The 23,877-nt window shown below is 38.7% G+C and overlaps 1 protein-coding gene across 2 annotated transcripts in view; it reads right to left on the minus strand.

Moving 5' to 3' along the window:
• sgcd (sarcoglycan, delta (dystrophin-associated glycoprotein)) overlaps nucleotides 1-23,877 on the minus strand; it is a 904,731-nt gene that overhangs the window by 307,357 nt on the left and 573,497 nt on the right. For both annotated transcript variants that reach the window (XM_051933847.1, XM_028814479.2), the window contains one exon: nucleotides 3,281-3,466. In XM_051933847.1, coding sequence (XP_051789807.1) covers nucleotides 3,281-3,466 — 186 coding nt within the window. The remainder of the gene's footprint in view (nucleotides 1-3,280; nucleotides 3,467-23,877) is intronic.

A 23,877-nucleotide genomic window follows, 5' to 3' on the forward strand; every position in this document is an offset into this window, starting at 1 on the left:
TGTTACAATTTTTGGAGATTTTTCCATTTTGTTTTTAATTTTGTAAGTATGGGAATTTTTTGATATTATTTATTACTGTCATATCATTTCATTATTTTATTTATAACCTTGGAAAGCATTTTGTTTATTGTAACTGCTGCTATTCTGTACATTGTTTTTGGCAGTCATTTTTTGGATAGGAACACATCCCCATTGCTATCACACGATGCCAGCAAGTTGCACATTATGGCATCATTTCCAGGAAATCAATAAGGAGACTTTGTGTTCCTCTTAGCTTGTAAAACTTTATATTTTCAAAACAAACAAATATTTGTGGTGTTAGTTGTTAGTTTAATCAGAGAGTGTTCGTGGCAAATGACTTTTTGCATGTACTTTTCTACCTTGAGTTTTGATTTCTGTATTGGGCTTAGCTAACTTTCACTTTTGTTTTGATTTATGGTTTTGACCCCAGCTATTCCTCCGACTGTTGTTTTGGCCTTACAATCTCCTGGTCCTTCCTAAAAAGAAGTCAGACATATTTTCTGATTTCCAACTAAGCAGAACATCAAGTTCTGTTGATAGGTGACTCCGATTTAGCCCACTTTAAATGTGTGTGAATGTATTTAAAGTGGGCCACTGTAATAAGAATGGAATCTTGGACTTGAGGATGAACCTTTGGACTATTGTTTATTATATTTCCTATCATATATCATACCATCAAGGCTGCTTTACTGATATTCTAACTAGTTAGAGACGGTAATAGAAAAATAAATGATAACTGTCTGGGAGATGCGTACTCAAAGCCTAACAGATCTTCTGTCGAAGTCAATGAAACCACCTACTCTATTGGGCCCTTGAGCAAGGCTCTTAACCAGAAAATTGCTCTAGGGACACTGTATAACAGCTGACCCTGCACTCTAACCCCCATAAATCTGGTGAAAAGATCATTTCCCCTTCGAGATTAATAAATTATATATCCAATCAAACCAAAACCAACATTAAAAATTCAGGGTCAAAAAAGCAAAAGATCTGTTCGCTAGAAAGTCAAGAAAATGAAGTTTTTTTTGTTCAGTTGCAATCTTAAAGTAATCTGTCAAGCTTGGATACACAAGAATTGCCGAGGATGATCTTTAAACTATCTCCCAGATGACGTCACAAACAAGTGCACCCCAGGGAATTCTGGGAAGGATTTCCATGGCGATGGTCACAACAATAGCCTTAAATGGTGATGTCCATTGCAATAAAACATAAACAAATTATGATCTTTTTAACAAAGTAGGATACAACAAAACTGACTTTAAATCCAGGTTCTTCATGTATCAAAACCCCATTTTCCATACATAATTCATTAAAATTTCCCATAGGAGCTATACTAAAAATTTTTAATTTCCAAAGATTATAACAATTCCAGCTAGATGTGCTCTGTGGCTTCTGTTTATTTTGCTATTCTGTGTGTTCTTTCTTTATTTTCATGTATTATTTTTCATGTGTTTATTTTAATTTCATATTTTATGTTAATTTTTAAAAATTATTTACTACTTATATGTAATGAGTTGTTCTCTTATGTACACTGTATTTTGTAGGTGGAACCCCAAGAGGCAGGGACACCCTGATATCACCACTGAAGGACCTCTCTCTGCCCATATAATGTGGAAGTAAAGAGTGGACCCTCCAGTGGCTCATTGTCGTGTCATTTAATACACTTCTTCATAAGAATTGATTCTTCTCATTTCTGAATTTTTGCTTCTGTTTCGTGGATACGGTCATTTGAATTGTGTATTGGGACTTGTTTACTCTGGGCTGCCTTTTATACAAAATTTTTTTTTTGCATTTTTGTTTACATTTTTTGCCACTTTTGTGCTTCTTGCATTTATACAATAAATATTTTCATTTATAAATATTCTACTCTGCGATTAATCCTTCCCAGCCAAATATTTTATGGCTCCTTTTCGTAGAAGGGCATTGTAGTGTGTACAATATGTTGTACATATTTGGACATTAAGAAGATCGCTTGGAACTGTGAAGGCCAGTTTCTCATTTTGGGGCTGAGTAAGCTGAATCCACACTATGGAGGTGGGAAGTCAGATTCCCTGGGGTGAGGCCTACTCTAGGCAGGCTGGCCTGGCCTGGATGGTGGAGCTTTTAGGATGCCTCACACCCTTTTCGCTATTAAAAGGCTCTCAGTATCAAAATATAGATAAAGCAAGTACTAGAGAAAAACTTTAAAGTTTAGACAAAAAACTTTGCACTATAACTTTTTAGTTAATGTACAATTAGGACTTTCTTACTTGCTTTGATTACAACATAACAAGTCAGAACCAGCAAAAAGAAGAACTTAATGTCATCTGAATAGTGACATTAACCACAGGTTTGGGTATGCAAAGATAAATTAGATGCTCTTCCCAGGACTGTGGTAGAAGGTGCAAATACATAGGTTGTGCCTAGCTAGAAATGGTTTAAGGGAACAAGACCTGCACATGAGAGGAAAGTAGGTTGCTAAACTATGACGTTGCATTGGGCCAAGGGGTACAAGTAAGAAAGGACAAATATAGGGCTCTCCAGCTGCCCTAGGTCTCTCTTATTCCATCAGTTCCATCCAAAGATTTGCTGCTATCCATCTAGGTTGGTTGCCTCACATATTTTACTTTGTTTTTCCTTAAGACATATTAAGAATCTTACTTTAGAAAATGATATCCTATGTTGAGTGAATAAAAGTTTGAAATTTGATAACTGCTTTTCTTCTTACTTTGAACTCTTTCTAATAAACTTGGAAAACCTAGACCTGAGGTCTCGATATAAGATAAAGGAGGAATTTTTAAACCACAGACACAGTCAACCCTAGCTCATGCTGATGGTGAACAAAAGTGGAGCTGTAGACTGCAGCTGCATCTCCATGACAGGCTGGTAAGTGTGAGTTTAATAGAACGAGAGTCAAAAGTTTAAAGTCTACACAGAATCCAAATCCAAAGATAAGGATAGGACCAGCACCAGGCCATTCCATGATTAAACAGCCACACAATGTGCTGGTGTCCCATCCAGAGCTGACTCTTCCTTTACACCTAATGTAGCTCAGCTATACTCTGGTATCCCCAGAACCTTGCGTGCATTAAGAAAATTTATGGTTGAATTTGCTGAGGAGAAGAAGAGTATACAGACTCAAATGCTACTGATGGTTACCATGTATAGTACTTTAGGTCTTTATTACTGAAATATTTAAACACAACACAATGTGCTGTCAAATATCATTTACCAAAGTTGGTTTATCAAGCAACAGTTTTGACATGTTTTAAGTATTACTTACGATTGTGAAATTCATGACCTTCAGGATCCAGATTGTCAAAGCAAGGTTGACCAGGATTAGGACCATCAGCAGAAGGACAAAAAAGTAGAGACAGCGTTTCCGCCAGCCATAAATTCCCACTTTATATACGTGCGGTGCTTCAGAACTCTGGACATTGTTTCTATGTGTGTATTGTTCCTGGGTCATCTATGGAAACAAAACAAAAAATAATGAACTTCAAAGCATACACAAGCGTACGAAAAGTAAAGAAATACAACATACTGAAAATCGCATCTCTGAGAATTGTAATAATTAAATGTAGAAAGCAATCCCTAAGCTCTAAAATTGTCAGATGAAGACACTAATTTATTTTAAAATCGGCTGTGTCTAGAATTGGTGTTGAGGCCATTTTATCACAGAAATATTCGAATAAGAACCTTAGACATTCATGTGCATTCTTTTCAAAGAAACCATTCCTTATTGAAAGCAATTACGATGCAGGGAATTTGTGAACTTTTTACATAAAAGTAACATTAGAAGAACAAACACATTGGTTTGTGGGAGCAAAATGTCCTTTTGTAATTTATATGGACCAAAAGATTTCACTTTTTAAAGTTTGCTCAATAAATAAACACTGGATGAGCTAGACAATCACCTTTCCCTAGCATTTAATTTTGTAATTTCTTATTGTTCATGAAAAAACAATGGTAAGGCTGAGGCATTGTCATGCATTCACAAACTGGACAATATTCAGATAGATCCTGAACCCATTATCCATCCATCCATTCTCTAACCCGCTGAATCCGAACACAGGGTCATGGGGGTCTGCTGGAGCCAATCCCAACCAACACAGGGCACGAGGCAGGAAACAATCCTGGGCAGGGTGCCAACCCACCGCATGAACCCATTATCTCCCACAATAATTTCATGGTTCACAAATTTTACTCCTCCTTGTTTGGAAATCAGTTTTGGGCAGCTCAGTCTTCTAAACCTGTCACTCTTAAGTTATCTGTGGGTACATATTATTTTCTTTAGAACCCGAGAGGTCCAGTGTTGGATTGGGCTCCTGGGTCTAAAATCTTTGCCCATTGGTTTGTAGCCCACACCCCTTCCCATTCTTTCATTTTATGTACATTATTACAAATGGCACGGAACTCCATGGGAGAAAGCTTTAACTTGCATTTAGCACACTAGTTGGATTAATGAGTTGTGTCCTGTTTTGGAATTAATTCTCAGCCTAATTATTTTCCTTTTTTAAACTTCTTTCAGAGATGGAACTGAGAATATATGATGTATAAAAATTGAAATTATTAGAAATCAATGACATGATATATAATTTTACTGGCTTGTTACCCAAAAAGCTTAATAAAAAGGTTTAAATTATAGAAGTGTGGTGGCTAACAGCTAATCAGACAGTTCACTCCTATATTGCAGTTATATTCAAGTTTGAAAAACACAAATGTCAAGTATTTAAATGCTGAGTCTGTGTTTTGCAAGCACGCATTTTTTTTCAGGAAAGGTCATTCTGTTAATACGTAGGCCAGTGTTCTCCACAGAAGCCTTTTTGTCTGCCAACCATCTTGTCACAGTCCAGCTCTTAATTCCCGGCTCATTAGGCCTCCTGTTTTCTTCACATATGAAAGCAATTTTATGACTAAAATAGTCAGAAAGTCTGCTAGTTTGGATTTCAAACAATGAAATTTTATATATTACAGAATTCCATATTCCAAAATGCTGTGACGCCCAGCACTATAGTATATTGAAAGCGGTTTAAGTGACTCAGGACACGCGTCTACTCAATTTGCTGGCTCTGTCACAAACTTGACAAGCTATATAAAAAAGACATCTACCTTGTGCTTTATTATGAAGTAGTCAGTATAGCAGGGCTTTGTTCATTTCGCAAGGCAGATTATTGTCACCGATATAAAATTGAGCATGTTGCATAACCTGGAATTATAAAGTAGCAATTCATTATCCTAGCAGCCTAAATGGATAATTGGTGCTCCGCAGCTAGCAATGTAATCATAACAAAGGCACTGGAAGGAAAAAGCAGTTCTGGAATAAAAGCCCATCCACAGGAGCCACCGCCGGTCAGTTGCTTACGTATTACCCATTATGGGTTTGTTTTAAGTATATTATTGTCCCTAGAATGGATCCATGCTATTTTTTAACAATAGTAAAGCCATGAAAGAAAAAAAGTGGCTCTTATCTGCCAGTTCCTAGTGAGAGAATATAATAATAAGAATTGTGCCCATCAAATGAAGGAGAATTTCTATGTGTAAGCTTTTACATTAAATCAGACATAAGAACAGATGAGAAAGTCAAAACAGTTGGCAAGATATATATAAAAAAGAAAAATAATGGCCAATCTTAGACCAGCATCTCACATATGCAGATTGTCTTGCTGTGTCAGCATATTCTTAGGACCATTTTACTAATGCTGGTTAGGGCCTCCATATGCTCTCAAAACATTCTTCCTGGCATGGATGCCACAAGGTGTTGGAAACATTCCTTTGATTCTGGTCCATGTTGACATGATTGCGTCACGCAAGTTTTTCAAGTTTTTCAGCTGTACATTCATGTTGTGAATTTCCCAATTTACCACATTCCAAAGGTGTTCTTTTAGATTCACTTTACTACGATTTCAGAAACTCCTTTTTATTAGTATTTTCTGGCTTAGATGTGTGCTTAGTTTTTGTCTATAATATCTGTGTCAGCAAATCAAAATAAACAATGCATGATGGGGCAAACAAGAACAATAAGCAGGCTGTAGAGCCTCAGAAATAGGGTAGATTATTCTGGTAGAGCAGTCAAGTTATGTAGGAGCTCCATTTGGCGACACCACCTTCTGGGAGCATCTCTGTCTTATAGTCCTTGGACCAGAAGGGGTGGAATCAGTTGCCCTCATTGGGCATCTTCTTGGAGCTGTGGGTGGAAAAAGAGATTGTGTCATCAGCCACAGTGCCCCCTCATGTCCTGGAAGAGTGGAAGGTGATCCTCTGACACACAAATATTACAATGTGTTTTGATTGAGTGTTTACTTTTATTTTTAGAGGAATTCCTGATTTTTTTATGATGCAGTACATGACTAGTCTGGAGCTTTTCACCTAAAGAAATTCAAATATGACAGCAGTTTTTTTTTTTAAGAATTTTTCTATATACAAGTTTAAATATTTTTGAGTCTTATAGCAATACCATTGGGCACTGTTCTTTGTGTCAGTATATTTCCTGGAGAACTTATCTAGAGGTGTTTGGATGCACACCGCTTGTTACATCATCAAAAATGATGGCATAAAGGTCAACCCATCTAATTACACATTATCTGAGATTTAGATAAAACTAGATCATGAACTACTTTGAGTGGAGTATTTGTGGTGCATCTGACTTCTCCTTCTGACAAATGCCTTTCAATTTTGATTACTGTTTTGAACTTGACAAAAGATGTAGGCTAGACTTTAGGTTGTGAACTTGGTGAGTTATTTGACTACCTGTCATTCTCCCAAACCTTACTCTTAAAACCTTACTGTTTCTTTGAGTCAGTCGATGACAGAATAATATGTGAGTCCTGACAACATTCCATGTGTTTTATGGGTGGATCCCCAACAGACAGATCACTGTGACTTCACTGTTGAGGGGCCTCCCTCAGTCTTTATATTCAGATCGAGGAAATGGTTCCTCAGAATGTCATTGTGTGTTGTTGGTAATGGATTGCAAGTTATCTCGAAGTACTTTTCTTGGATGTTTCTGGTTGTGGATTTTGCCTGCCTTTGTCAGGGTTTTTTTTTCGGCCTAGAGGATATCTGAGTAGACTTTTATCTCTTTTCCGTTTTTTTATCTTAAGAAATCTATTGGCTTCATTTATTCCTGAATAATGCTTCTAGTTATGATTTTGATTATATATATATATATATATATATATATATATATATATATATATATATATATATATATATATATATATATATATATATATATATATATATATATATATATATATATATATATATAGGTGGCACGGTGGCGCAGTGGTAGCACTGCTACCTCGCAGTTAGGAGACCCGAGTTCGCTTCCCGGATCCTCCCTGCGTGGAGTTTGCATGTTCTCCCCGTGTCTGCATGGGTTTCCTCCGGGTACTCCAGCTTTCTCCCACAGTCCAAAGACATGCGGGTTAGGTGCATTGTGCAAATCTGGCATCCTTTACTTCCAGAAGCTCTTAGGTTTACCCTTTAGACCCTGCACTCTTTGTTTTTTTATTCTCCAAGTATGAGTTTCTGGCAGCAAGGACTGAAAAACTGTCTTTATTTTTTTATACCTTCACCATTATAATATGCAAAAAAAACATAAGAAATTCATAATACTGAAAAAGCAACCAAAGATAATCAAAAAAGGATTGCAGTGTAGCTGTTTTATAAAAGGCATGCCTCGCAGTTAGGAGACCCGAGTTCGCTTCCCGGATCCTCCCTGCGTGGAGTTTGCATGTTCTCCCCGTGTCTGCATGGGTTTCCTCCGGGTACTCCAGCTTTCTCCCACAGTCCAAAGACATGCAGGTTAGGTGCATTGGTGATTCTAAATTGTCCCTAGTGTGTGCTTGGTGTGTGTGTGTGTGTGCGCACGCCTTGCGGTGGGCTGGCACCCTGCCCGGGGTTTGTTTCCTGCCTTGCACCCTGTGTTGGCTGGGATTGGCTCCAGCAGACCCCCGTGACCCTGTAGTTAGGACATAGCAGGTTGGATAATGGATGGATGGATGTTTGACTTGTTTTTCCATTGTGTTGCCATTTTGTCCTTCTTTTGTTAATGCAATCATTTCTTTGAATTTTAAGATTATGTTGTTTTTTGTCCTTTTAAGTCAGAAGTTTTTGGATATCCTCTCCCTTTAAGAGTATTTTTTTTTTGCTCATTTAAAGTATTTTGGGCCTATATTTTGAATTTGGTGCCAGGCTGTCTGTGGTGAGGTGAAGATGAAGCTGGTTACTACACAGACCAGTGAAGTCTAGATCTGGGTTTTTGGGTAATTTTGATGGGTGTTCATTCCTTTTTGCTTTTCTGTTGTGACTGTGGACAGCGTGGATGCGGCTCTTTCAGAGCAACTAAAGAGCTGCTCTTTAAGAGAATCTAAAGTTTCACTGTAAAAGAACACCAGGGCATTATAGGTGGAGGTCTAGCCTGTCATCCTTGCAACAAAAGTAAGACAGCTTCCGACTCTGGCAGAGCTTTAAAAAATAACTCACAATTAGGATCTTTGAGTCTATAGTTGGAAGTGAATTACGATAAGGGCTCTCCTGACAAGGAAAAAAATAACTCGTGGTCGAGCGATCGAAAGAAGGGAGATGAGTGAAGGAGTGCTTTGCTGTTCTTTTGAGGTGAGCAAGTAGCAAAAACAATTCAGACAACAAGACAGATGACTTCTCAGCAACCACTGAGATAGTTCCAAAGATGCTGCTGGGCTTTGCTTATATTTTGTATTCCATTTTACTTTATGTTTTGTCTGTCATTATCCCTTCCTTTACAATTAATACTTGAAGCTATATATATATATATATAATCGATTAACTCCATTAACAGTTCTTAAGTGGCATGTTAGGCTGATTGGTCATTTTTAACTGACTTGAGTGTAATTGTGGGTGTGTGTATGAGTGAGCTGCCCTGTGAAGGACTGGGATGGTTTCTGTCTTGTGCCCAATACTGCTGGCATAGGCTATGACTTCTGGTAAAACTGAATTGGATTAAGTCGGCTTGAGAGTCTATATATGTATGTATGCATATTCAAGTGTGAATTAAGTTGCAATTTTGCTTATTTTGTTAATGACTCACCATTTTGTTGTAAACGTCTTATTATGGGTTCAGAGAGTTGCCACAAAAATAGCTCTTTAAGTGAAAGCTCTCAGTTGGCATGTCAGCTCAGTTATGGCATCACTTTACATATCTGCATAGTGCCACACTACTGCCCAGATTCCCAGCAGTCATTTTCTAAAGAGATGCTCTCCTCTTGCACAGACTGACGTCACCTTCTGCTCTGCTAGCCGCCCTCTGCGGTTCCCTACATGAGAATAATCTAAAACAATTTAAATGTTCTTCTCATTTATTTAATTGGCAGAATTACTTGGGTGACTAAAATCCTTCTTGTAATTAAAAGTGGAAGACACCGTGGGCTGTGTGTAAAAGGCTTTAGAGGTGTTGGCCTACTGCAAATTGGACTATTTCATTTCAAAGTGGTGGATGCTGGGAACTGAAGAGAAAAAAATTCAAAACGTTGAATATTTGCTATCTCAATGCTTCTGATTTAATGAATTTAGGTTTAATAATAGTACTGTATATACTGAATCATTTTTCAAAATACATTTCTAGAAAATGTAGAGACATTTGGGTTTTATAGATTTGAGTGTTTATTTCTGTACTTATCTTTTTCCTTCTATGTCTTAAATTCCTTGTCTGAATCAATAAAGCTTCTAATGAGGGATGAGCTTTATTCTAATTGAGGAGAGTATCTATTGTCCAATTCCCCTTGCCTGAAATGGCAAATTTCAGGCAAAGCTGCCATGATAAAGTATAAGAATGCCATCTCTTGAGGACGAGGCTTAGACCCGTCTGGCACACCGAGCTGCAGAGCTAAGGTATTGGTTTTATCTTTTTTATTGTGAATATCCATCCACTCACATAAATACATTATCTGCCCTACTAAGGCACTGTTCAGTGGGGACAATGTACACATGGGACGGCAGCCTAATGTGCACACAAGACATGAGGATGTAGAACTTTATGAGGACCTGAAAATCAGAGACTTGGGTTTTAAACAAAAGATAAATACAAGAAGAACGACTTGATCATTAAAGAAGATCAGGTGCACACTGACATTTCTTCTTTAACACCTGTGCTGGAAAAGATGATCATTTTTGCACTTCCCGGTATACATCTTTTAATGACTATCATTTTTCTACACACTGAGTATATTTATTTATTTCATTTTCTATCTTTCTATTGCAAAAGAAACAATACTTTCAAATAAGAAATCTAACTAGCTGCAACAGCACGTCCTGCCATCAGTGGACAGAATGCTGTAATGTTAGGTGAGTGCAAATGCTTACAGCTGTAAGAGCAAAAGAAAGATAAAAGATTTTATAAATAACTTGTATGCTTACATGCTGCTAAATGTACATGTAACTTGTATGCTTAAATGCCTGCTGTGTATGTGGTATAGTCGTTTTCACAGTGGATATGCTGTATTCTCCAGTAACCTTGTTCACCGAATATTTCCGATGAAATTTGCTGCTTTTATCCAAGAGCCCTATGATGCTTTGCAAAGCCATTGTGATATCACAGAGCTGTAGCAGCCATGCACAAAACTTTTACGCGTGCCTTTGGTAAGATGTGTTGTTGACACTTATAGTATTCTATGGCAGTCAGCCAAGTGGCGTTGCTCAGTGTTGTTCCTACGGCATTCTGTGTCGGTTTTTGTTTTTCTGTGTCCTGGTGCTTATTAAGCGTGTTTTGCGATTTTTGTGATGGGTGATCGTAAAGAACACAGAGTCTGCGTTAAATTTTGTTTTCTCTTAGGGAAAAAAACAGCTGCCGAAACTGTAGTGATGCTTGAAACTGCTTTTAAAGATGAAGCTTTAAGTAAAACACAGGTTTACGAGTGGTTTTCGTGTTTTAAACGAAGGGAAATGTCACTTGAAGACTAACCAAGACCTTCCACAATTAGGAATGACAAAAATATTGAAAAAGTTTGCAATGCAATTTACAAAGGTCTGCGGTGGGTTGGCACCCTGCCCGGGATTGGTTCCTGCCTTGTGCCCTGTGTTGGCTGGGATTGGCTCCAGCAGACCCCCGTCACCCTGTGTTTGGATTCAGCGGGTTGGAAAATGGATGGATGGATTTACGAAGGTTGTCGTCGGACTATTGACAAGATGTGTCTTGGAGTTTTTGGCACTCTCCCTACTTGCCGGATCTTGTTCCGTGTGACTTTTTCTCATTCCCACATATGAAAAAATAACTCAAAGGAAAGTATTTTTGTACCGTAGAGGAAGTCAAAGAAAAATCGCTGCAGGCACTGGACAATGTTCCTCTTCAGCAATTCCAAAAATGTTTCCACCAGTGGGAAAACAGTTGGGACAAGTGTATTCATTCACATGGAGAGTACTTTGAAGGAGACTAAAGTTTCAGTAAATAAAAATTATTAAAACAATATTTTTTTCAATTCCAGTTATATTTGGGTACCCCCTCGTGAAAACTTCTAAGGGGTGAATATTTTTTATAGACACTGTTGTGGTTTTCATGTTTTAAATGAAGGGAAATGTCACTTGAAGACCAACCAAGATCTGGCCGACCATCCACAATTGGGAATGACGAAAATGTTGAAAAAGTTCGCAATGCAATTTACGAAGGTTGTCATCGGACTATTGACGAGATGTGTCTTGTGTGTCTTGGAGTTCTTGGCACCCTCCCTACTCGCCAGATCTTGCTCCGTGCGATTTTTTTCTGGTTCCCACATATGAAAAAATAACTCAAAGGGAAGTATTTTTGTTTGGATTCAGCGGGTTGGAAAATGGATGGATGGATTTACGAAGGTTGTCGTCGGACTATTGACAAGATGTGTCTTGGAGTTCTTGGCACTCTCCCTACTTGCCGGATCTTGTTCCGTGCGACTTTTTCTCATTCCCACATATGAAAAAATAACTCAAAGGAAAGTATTTTTGTACCGTGGAGGAAGTCAAAGAAAAATCGCTGCAGGCACTGGACAACGTTCCTCTTCAGCAATTCCAAAAATGTTTCCACCAGTGGGAAAACTGTTGGGACAAGTGCATTCATTCACATGGAGAGTACTTTGAAGGAGACTAAAGTTTCAGTAAATAAAAATTATTAAAACAATTTTTGTTTTCAATTCCGGTTATTTTTGGGTACCCCCTCATGAAAACTTCTAAGGGGTGAATACTTTTTATAGACACTGTAGATATGGCAGACAGATAGAAAGACAAAAATTTTAAATCACATCTATCCATCACTGCCTGAGCTTCAGCTAGCACACATCAACACACATCGTGGGTACCGCATAATGTGTGCAAAGCACTTTGTGAAAGTTATCACCAAGTGGAGTCCAATTAAATTTGTGCCATGTGTGAAGTTCCTTGGCATTTTATGCTTACCTTGCTTGTTAAATTAACATATGATTGTCTGCTTAAAAAATGTTGTGCACATTTTAGCAGAAATTGTGAGTCTGGCATTTCTAGAAGCAAATGGACAACCAGTAATGCACGGTTGCTAACTGCAAAATGTAGAGACTGTGCCCACGGGTAACGTGATCTCTGCAACAAATTTATAATCACATTAAAAATGGCACATGCTTTTGCTGTTCATAATGTTAATGGCTAGAAAAATGTAATTATCCTTCAGACAGAAGCCTAATGTGTGATTGAGCTTTTCTGTGCTGTGAAAGGTTTCACTGAAGCTGTAAGGCAAAAGAATTAAATCACCATTCAGAGACCTGACGCAACTAAGGGAGTTAGGAATGATAGAGTAATTAGAAAGAATTCACTTTAGGTAAAAGCTGAATAAAAGATGATTTGAAAAGCCAGTTGAAGTATTCTGAGATGTTTGAGTGAAAGGAGCAATTTGAAAGAATTGTGTGCAGGGTCTTATTCTCTTCATAAACCACCCATTATAAAAAAGCACTTTTCAGCAAGGTCATTATCATCCGGAATCCATAGAGACAAATAATAGTCAAAATCTGGGCTCCTTTTAACATACAGAATGTGAAAAAGTAACGACACCCCATTTAAATTGTTGGCTATTTGAACATATCTGAACAGATAAACATTAGATCTGCATGCAAACAGTGTTCATTCTCATAACCTAAATTAACAAAAATGTTATGCCGTCACATGGATGCCACTACATTTATCACCACTTCAAATCAATAAAACTGGAATTACGTGTTCCAGATTAGGTGTCAATGATTAGAACTTCCTTAGGGAAAATGCAGGTGGACCTGACTGTATTATTTAAACTGCACATATTGAAGATCTGGTGTTCTCTTTGCTATTGATGTATGTGGCGTCATCATGCCAAGATCGAAAGGCCATTAGAATGAAGGGTGTGGATGCCTATGAGTCTGGCAAAGGAATTGAAAAGGTGCACCAAATTATCTGAAATCAATCATTTTATTATAAGGAAAATCATCTACAAGTTTTATAGGTTTCAAATGACTGCTAATTCAGCCCAACAGCAAATTCAGCCCAAGAGCTGGCAATCTCGTCTGAAGTCTCCAGGAAGTCCACGATTTAATCATAGGGATCTTCAGGTAATTCCTGCAAAAATTGGTGTCAAAGAGTAGACATTTAGAACCAGAAAGGGACTGCACAAGTTTGACCAACAATAAAGGTGTCCCAGGAAAAAGCATTTGTTGTCCAGAAAGGAACATTAGAACAAGACTACAGTGTGTCATTGAACATCTAGGCAAAGACCAGGCCTTCTGGAACAATGTGTTCTGGATGGATGACTCAAACATAGAGCTGTTTGACCACGGCAACAGTAGACATGTTTGGCACAAACTGAAGACAGCATTTCAGGAGAAGAATCTCATACCAACTGTGAAGCATGGCGGTCGAAATGTTATGGTTTGAAGTTGCTCTGCTACTTCAGGGCCTGGACAGCTTTGAGTCTTCAAGTCAGCTATGAATTCTGCAGCATATCAAAGTGTGCTTGAGGAAAATGTGAGGTCATCTGTCTGAAAGTTACAGTTGAACCGGAAATGAACATTTCAATAACCATGGTTCTACCAACAAACTGAGCAGAGAGAACAACGAGAACATCCAGCAGGGGGAAAATGAAAAAAAAAAATACATGGCCAGAACACACAAAAGGGGTCAAAACAGTAAGTCAAAGGAATCGCTACACCAGAGGACAAAATGTGACCTGGAAACTGTAGATAAGAGGAATAATAAATCGTAACCAGTAACACCAATAAAGATATGCATGTTAAAGAGTTTGTTTTATTTGAATTCAAATCACGGATACTGCGTTACTGTGGTGTAGTGGGTCTGTGGCTCCGAAAGAATGACAGTTTTTAAAATAATCCATTTGGCCATGTTAGTCTCCGTAGGCACGCTCGTGCAGCCGTGGGGAGTTGATGAGGTAATTGGGGTGAGTCGCACCTGCACATGAGGGTGCGATCGTTCTCAATTGCTTAATTGGCTTCCTGCAGTGCGTAATTGAGCCACTGTGCCCACGGAGCCGTAAAAGTACAGGCCGGCACAGGAGAGACAAAAAAGGAAAACAAATGGAAGAGAAAAGGAAATGAAAGGAAAAGGGGAGGAAAGGCTTAGAAAGCAAGAGTGCAGCATTGGGGCAGTGAAAGAGAGTGGACAAGCCAGCCAGCTAAAAGAGAGTGGTCAGCGCGGTCAGGGGTCTCATGTGGAGCGAAGGATCGGTGCTCGGGGATGGATCGCACCCACTGAATATGTGGAGGAATGGGTTCAATCGAGGCTGAGTCCTCTCTAGGGATCCAAGAGACGACTGCGAGTGCGAGAAGGAAGACGGGAGGACAACCAACCCCGAGCGGTCTGGCAAATGTCAGCGGAGGCAGCCAAGACAGGGGTCGATAACCGTGAAGACAGCGGTGGCTGAAGTCTCTCCAGCTGAGCAAGCCATGGGTAAGCTGGAGAGACATGGAAGGAGCTGTGCTTGGCTGATTTGCCCCAGTGTCTGCTGCAGGTTTTTATTCTTGTGTTTTTAGCCTTGTTTTAAACATTTGGATTTTTTACCTTTTTTATGCATTATTTATTTATGGACGTTTTTGAGCACTGCACTTTAGTTGGACACTGTTTTATTTGATTTTGGTTTGTTAATAAAAGCACTTGCACCTTCTTCACCATCCCCTTGCTCTGAGTGTGATTTTTTCCCCACGCTCATCTGGTTACGTTACCGATGGTGTTGGTTTGACAGGCTCCCAGAAGGGAAGTGGGAGCATGGAGCAGGACCCACATCGTCACATGTACGTGTCAAACCAGTATAAATAACGTTGCATAACTGACGTAAAGTGTCAGGTCATATAAACCCGGTTCCCTGGCAACTAAGAAAACTGCCCTAGAAATCAAGAAATGGCAGGGCTCATACAATAAACCACAGAGCACCATGAGACAGTAAAAAAATATAATACTAAACTGAGCTTAAAATAAATAATAAAGCATATAAGAAATGTTCAAAAAGGAATAATACAAAATTAATCATACTAAACCCTCACTGGAGGCTGGAAAAAAGCAGTAAACGACTATTAAGGGCAGAAATTCACAACACCCGCCAACAACGTGCCTTCATTTCCTGATCTCCTGAGCTCTTACCCAATCTCCTGACCCTTGGCTCTACAGATCTTCCATGATGAAGTGGCTTTTGTCTTTTTTTGCTTCCTTCTTCCTCCTACAAGGACACCAAACTTTGAACTTTTTGCCTATTAAGAGCCAGGTCATCCATCAGCCTCCAGGCACATTCCCCTAAAGGGATACAGTATGTTATATTGCCTTCTTGGAAGTACTGGCCTTGTTAAAGTCCCATCTGATCTCTCCTCTGAATGAGCACCCTGTTCCACCATCCCCAGCTGGTGACCTGTTGGCCAGAAGGTTGTGTGGTTTCTTGTCAGCTTTCCCAGACCTGTGGTCCAGCTTTACTCCCACGAGAATTGGCAATTTTCTTTAATTTATCATGGGCCTTCAGTGAGTGTTTAAAATAAAGTATACATCCTTCCTGGTTTTTATAACCCAAAGAATTAATATTTACTGTTTATTTTATTCTTTGCTAGAATATTTCCTTTACATGTTGTTGTTCATTGTCATTTTGTTTGAACTTGGGTGTCGCCATTTTAGAGTGGTAGCATTGTCTGTTGTTATGGCAATATTACCCATGAGCCTCTAGGAATGCATGCCATGTAACATCATCTCCAGTACTGTATAAGGGTCAACACGTGCATTCCTGGATTTTACAAGATTTGCATATGCCATCTGTTTAACTGCAATGCTTTCTCTAACTCCCGTTTTTAGTACTTTGTTTTCAATTCAGGAACTTTGATTATTTTGCTTAGTGATTCTGGTTGGGTAAAAGATATGACAGATTTCTCAGATGAACTTGTCTCACATTTGATCACATCTTGTCTCCCTGTCATTTTCTTATGAAATATGTCTGTCTTTTTAAGTCAGTACAACACTTACTGTGTGTGTTTGTGCACATTTCCTTCTAGACTGGCATGCTGACTTATATTGCCACTGCCAGCGCATGTCTTTACTGATAAACTGCTTGGAGTAGAAACTTGATCTTGGCCTTGATCGAAAGCTTATGACCTGATACATCCTGGTACTTCAAAAAACTGGAGGTATTGTCAGCTTCTGCAAACTGACCTGTGCCTGTGGGCTTCTTGTGGTGAAGTGATAGGAAAGCGAAGAGACAAGGTGGAACAAAGAAGAAGACCAGAAACATCTCCTGAGATTCAAGGAAATCAGAAAGGCTACTGATGTGATGAGGAACACCATAATAGAACGAAAATGAGAAAAAATAAAAAGAACACCAGTGACATCTACTGAGCATCAAGTGTGGGATATGCAATGAATGAAAGAGAAGGATGGGGAAATGCATGTGACTGGGGGTTTGCGTGTGCTATTGGGGCCACCATCTTGATCTTGATCAAAAGATTATGACTAATTCAATTCTGAAAATCAAAAAGCATTCACGTGGTGACAACCACAGCAAATTGGCCTGTGCTCGTGGCTTTATTATGGCAAAGTGACATGATGGAACAAAAAAGAAGACATCTGCTAAGCATCATGCAAATCACAAAAGCTGCTTACATTAGTCTAAACAGTGTAACAGGAGCAATAATAACAGTTGGCACCATCATCTAAGCACCATGCATGTCACACAGGGCGATACAGTGATGAAGACCGAGTAAGAACAGGCAGACAAGATGCTGACACATACAAAAGCAAGAAGTAGTCGTAAATAGAGCCTGATATGTTGTGCAAATTCAAAAATATTTAGTTCTCAACAATCTGATGGTCCCTTAACTGGTAGGCAGATGACTTTATTGTAATAAAAGCATAGTCCTAGCAAGCCCATCTATTGATAATCAAGTGTAAATGCTGTGTTTATTGATTATTGAAAGTGACAAAGAACTCTGTAACAGGAAGGAGGAAAACGAAGACTGGCAACATCTGCTGACCATCAAGCACATCACAGAAGATGCCTAAGAAAGACCAATTCAGCCACGGCACACACAAAGGTTCTTAGGCATGCAAAACAAAATTCAGGATACAGAATACAAGAATGAGAACAATAAAGAAATGCATGCCAACAAATGAGCGCTGCTTAGAAACATCTCATCACCAACGTGAAACTCAGTGAAAACAGAACGTGCTACCAAAATGCAAAAATGTAACTTGTTGTGATGCCCTGCACCCACAGCCATGGGCATTTTCTGTTTTCCATGACACTGATAGTCATGTACCAGGGATGGACCAGGGCATGTGAACAGATAAGCGAGACTTTAAAATCTAATGAATGACAAAATTAAAAGTGCAGGATGTAAAACAGTGCATTTTCAATGTCAAATAAGCAGTTCAAACAAATAAATCCAATAAAGCTGTGCTTTAAAATAAACCAGTGTCTTGTGGTACAAATAAATAATACCATAAGCAATAAATCCAAATAAATAAATATGCTTAAAACCATCCAAGGTCAAGTAAAAACCTTTATTTTTCTTTTGGTCAGGAAAATGGGAGTCTGCAACATCACAGCCCCCCTAATTCTGGTCCATCACTCACACCTAAATTGCCACCTCATGTAGGGCACAAGGCACCTTGTCCATCAATGGATGTCTGCATGTCTTACTTCTCCCACCTTCCACTCATTCCAGTGGTCTTTCCCTCTATAACATTGATTCAGCAGATGTGATCATGGCCACAACACGGACGCCTTCAGTGTTCCTCCTTTCAAATCATCAGCACAGCAAATGCTGCCCTTGCCAGTCTCTCTCTTTCCAATGCCTCTCCATCCATCAATTGCTAACCTCCTCTTGATTCAAAAACACATTCCTCTTCCTTTTTCCCCCACAGCACAAACCTGCTCCCTTTTACATGGCTGAACCCCCAGCTGGTTGCGTGCTGATTACTGTGCCGCAGCTCAACCAGTAATTATCTAATTAATTCACATGCAGACTTTGTGCCAGCGCAAGATAAAATAACAAGTTGCGCTAAAAATAAATTAATCAATTACTACACCTTCCTGGACTCACTCACCAGACTTCCTATATATTAACCACCTTTATTTTAAGACTGTAAGTCATATTTTTCAAAAATTACTTATAACATTTTATCAGAGGAATATAATACAAGTTTAAATACTAGAATATGCAATCCAGGCATGGTACACTTCTGGTTAGCATAGGCTGGGCAATCCTGAATTGACACTATTCATCTCATGTGGATTCCACCTAAAGCCTGGTTTATATTAAACTTGTGAAGCCGGCGTCGCACGGTGAGCAACCAAAATGCATTTATACTTGCTGCAGCCTGTGTGATCAGCATGTCTCCTAGTAAATAAGTGACAGTGTCTGGTGAGTGTTGAATAGCTAAAAATGTCACAGCAGACATATTCCTGCTTTTACTGACTTTAAGAAGAAGAAAAGGAGAAAGAGGCGTATCAGACCTGTTGACCAGAAGTGGTGACAGAAGAGCAAGTGTAATATTCTCATGAGTGGAGAAACTACATGAAGAGCAGATGCATTTAAAATATTTTTACATGTCTTCCTTGGGTTTTGATGATCTGTTTTGCTATATTCAACCCCGCGTTCATCATTCTGGCATCCTTCTCATTAAAATTCACCATTTTGCAAACATGGCCACCGCGTCCGCCGTGGCATGTAGCTGGAAAAATGTTCAAATCTGACATCATTTTCAGCAAGTGGCCCTCATGCCCAGTGCGGGAGCATCAAGTATAAACTATGCTTATTAAAACATCAGAATAATTTAGACAAGAACAGGCCATTCAGTACAACAAAGCTCGCCAGTCCTATCCACTTATTTCTTCCAAAAAATCATCAAGTCGAGTTTTGAAAGTCCCTAAGGTCTTACTGTCTACCACACTACTTGGTAGCTTATTTCAAGTGTCTATCATTCTTTGTGTAAAGAAAAACTTCCTAATGTTTGTGACTTTTGTTTCCAACTGTGTCCATGTGTTCTTGATGAACTCATTTTAAAGTCACAGTCTCGATCCACTGGACTAATTCCCTTCATAATTTTAAACAGTTCACTCAGGTCACCTCTTAATCTTCTTTAGATTAAACTGTATAAGCTCAGCTCTTTTAATCTTTCTCATAATTCAACCCCTGTAGCCCTGGAATAAGCCTAGTCGCTCTTCTCTGGACCTTTTCTAGTGCTGCTATGTCCTTTTTGTAGCCTGGAGACCCAAACTGCACACAGTACTCCAGATGAGGCCTCACCAGTGTGTTATAAAGGTTGAGCAGACCCTCCTTAGACTTGTACTCCACACATCATAGCCTTCTTAATGGCTTCTGAACACTGCCAGGAAGTTGATAGCGTAGAGTCCACTACGACTTCTAAATCCTTCTCATAATGTGTACTCTCGATTTTCCGACCGCCCATTGTGTATTCAAACCTAACATTTTTACTTCCTATGTGTAATACTTTACATTTACTGACAATAAATTTCATCTGCTACAAATCTGCCCAAATCTGTATGCTATCCAAGTCCTTCTGTAATGATATAACGGATTCCAAATTATCTGCTAATCCACCTATCTTGGTATCATCTGCAAGCTTAACCAGCTTGTTACTTATATTCTTATCCAAATCATTTATATATATTAAAAATAGCAGTGGCCCTGGCACTGACCCCTGTGGAACACCACTCTTAACATCACCCATTTCCGACAAGGTTCCTCGCACCATCACCCTCTGCTTCCTGTGTCTGAGCCAATTCTGCACCCATTTAAAAACATCACCTTGAACTCCCACTTCTTTTAGTTTGATGCCCAACCTTTCATGTGGCACCTTATCAAATGCTTTCTTATCATAGTACAATGGGTACTGAAAGCAAAATTCAAAGGGGACCCAAAGAGTGAAATGTTTCAACAGCTCCATTTAAAGATGACATTTCACAGATTAAATACACTAGACTATTGACCTCCAGGACCCCCAACATATAGGCCCAAATGACTACAACATATGGACCACTAAACTAATCAGTATTCTTTAAACACATGCACGTTAACATCCTACACATGGCTACACTATGCAATTAAGTGGGTGTTGTGAATGCAGAGATGCAGAGAAATAACATCATACTAGCAGTAATAAACCAGGTGGACTAGTCCTTACTTACTACTGCAGGGGTTATGGTCTACTGCACAGTGCATCATCTGTCTACAATGTACTGTATAATTTCCCACAAAAATATACAGCAAGTACATTATACTTTTATCAATACTGTGTTCAGTTACAGAGTCTAACCAGCCAAGCACTTTTCAGCAGGCCAGCTTCTGATGTGGGTGTATCCAAAAGGCAAGGAGGCCATTGTGCTGCAGACAAACACCAGTCAGAGTGCTGAAAAAGGTTTTTGCACCATATAATCAGAGTCCTCCTCTTTGAAATAAAAAGGAACAGAATGCAGAAAAAAGGAAAATGTTTTGTCTTTAAGCTGTAACTAAAATGCTGTCAAACTTAAAAAGCTTTTTGTTGGATTGTGAACCATCATGAACAGATAAGAGATAGAAAAATGAAGCAGGAAAATTAAAAATGCTGCATGTTATTCTTTTTTGTTAGATAAAAATGGTACAACTTCCAGGATTCAATAATGCAATGCACACATTTTCTGGGTGCACAATCCCACCCAGTGCAAAGCATGTAGAACCATTTAATGGGACAATGTTACATTTATTACAACCAATACAACAACAACAACATTTATTTATATAGCACATTTTCATACAAACAATGTAGCTCAAAGTGCTTTATATGACGAAGAAAGAGAAAAAAGACAAAATAAATAAGAAAATAGAATTAGGGAACACTAAAATAATTAACATAAAATAAAAGTAAGGTCTTATGGCCAGGGAGGACAGAAAAAAACAAACAAAAAAAAAAGTCCAGACGGCTGGAGAAAAAACAAGACCACCCAGCCCCCTCTAGGCATTCTACCTAACATAAACGACCTCAATCAGTCCTCATTGTATTCAGGGTTCTCATGGAAGAATTTGATGATGACGGTACGGGGGCTTATATAATAAAGCACCATGCTTCACGACTCTAAAGAAGATACAGTTGGTCTCAAAATGTGTAGGCTGTTCAGCTATAATGGTTGCCATCTTCTCATGCTCCATAAGTTTAAGACTTCTGAAACATCAGTTTGCTATGTGATGAGTGACTAGTTCAAGATATAGCTCGTCCGGAATAGCTGTTGGACTGAGATGGACTACTTCAGTTCTCTTTTGATTCTTTCCTTGGAGACTGATACAAACATTTGGAACTGTTGTGTGCACTTTAAAGACTATCATCTGTACACTAATAATCCAATTGTCCATTAGTCACTCAGAATATGGAACCAATGCAGAAAGCACTTTACGATGCAGAAGCTTTTACCTTTTGCACCTCTATGTGATAATCACCTTTTTCTACCCTCTCAGGCTGTTATAACATGTTTGTTATAATATTAAGTTTAATGTCACTGTCTCTGTGCACACTGTTATGGATTCATTCATACAGGCACACCAAGTATGGTACGCAGGGGCTCAGCATTTAGAATTGCCGAGCCAAGCACAGGACTAGATAAGCCAAAGACAACTGGAGGATTGAATAGTCAGCCTAAAGAGAGAATAATATACATTTGCCCTCTGTCAGCACAAACTCCTCTTTCCTTGTTGGGAGAATGAGAACTGCATGTAGGCATTATGCTATTCCTGTATTTTTGAAGGTGGGGTTTGAGTCCTTTCCTGTCCTTGTTTGAAGACCAGAAAGAGCCTGCACGTGGAGCAACCAGTATATAAGGATGGACTTACTGCCAATACACTTTGAAGCTATCGGACGGAAGATTATGTCCTCCGTCTGGAAAAACCTTTCAGCGTTGCGACGAAAGATGGCAGACTGCATAGATCAAGATTCCCACCTTGATAGAGTCTGTCATAAGCTTCCCGTCTGTAATACCGCGTAAAACCATTAGTAAAGTAAGCTAAAGTATATCTTTTTCACTCATGTGATTTTTTTGTACTGCCGTAATCACTATGGGAGGGATATCGCCTTTTATGTCATATTTCTATATTGTTCGGTTACTTAACATGCCACAATTTCAAAAGAACACATTTCCGGAGAGCTAATGCCTCATAAGGAAACACAGGCATACACAGCATTTAACCTTTGGAAAGCATTTAGGATTAAAACACTTATAGATTTGTATATAGATAATATATTTGCATCTTATGAACAATTATGGTACAAATGTAACGTCCCATCAACACCTTTTTTCCACTACTTTCAAATCAGAAACTTTTTTTGCTAAAAAGAACTTGCCCAATTTTTTTTTTCCTCCCACCCATTTCTATTCCAGAAGAAATACCAATCAGTCTTGTAGACAGCATCTCAATAATATATAAAAATTTTAAAGTCCCTTCCTTTCAAAGATCCCAGGGTATGTTAGGGAAAGGACCTTTCACGTAACATCTCAGAAAAGAAGTGGAAGGCAGCCATGCACAGAATACACTCTAGCTCCATATGTGCAAAGCATTCAATCATTCAACAAGTCAAAATTGTCCAAAATGTATCCAGGCCAAGGTTCAATCTGCACACATTGCAATTGAGCTCCAGCCTCACTGGGCCACATGTTTTGAATATACACCAAATTAACAATTCTGGACAAAAATCTGTGAATGCCTATCAGACAGCCTTGGTTTCATGGACAGATCCATTTGGTGGACTCCCAGATGGGCTTAAAGTGGAGAAGAACAAATTGATTGTATTTGCGTATACCACACTAGTAGCACGTAGACTTATCATAAATAACTGGAAGAATCCCACCCCACCTGTTATAAGTCAGTGAGTAACTGATGTTCCACACTGTTTGAAATTGGAAAAATTAAATTCTTACTTAGAGGATCTGTTCAAAACCTTTTTAAAATATGGCAAGATTTAATTAATACAATTTACAATTTTAGAATAAGCATTTATATTGGGGAAAAGGACAATCACCCTTCTTTGTTGTTTTAAAATGTGTGCTCATGCTCTTGACTCTCCTCTCTTTTTTTCAGATGGTGGCTGAATTCTGGTTTTGTTTAGTTTGACTTGATTGTATGTAATGTTATTTTTTCATTATATAAGTTAGAGTTGATCATACGGAAGGTTTTTCTTTCTTCAAATAAAATCAATACAAATTAAAAAGACTTTGTACTATTTTCAGATATGCCTGACTGATTGCTTGTTCAAAATTGTTACAGTTCTTAGCATGTTCATTGTATTTTTTTTTAATATTTCTTAGTTAATTAATTTAACTTTACTGTACACAAATGGAAATCTGCTTTTATCAACAACATACAAGAGCACATTCCTGCACACAATGCACACGATAAAATACAAATG

Source organism: Erpetoichthys calabaricus, chromosome 11 (genome assembly GCF_900747795.2).
Source record: "Erpetoichthys calabaricus chromosome 11, fErpCal1.3, whole genome shotgun sequence".
Classification (NCBI taxonomy): Eukaryota; Metazoa; Chordata; class Cladistia; order Polypteriformes; family Polypteridae; genus Erpetoichthys; species Erpetoichthys calabaricus.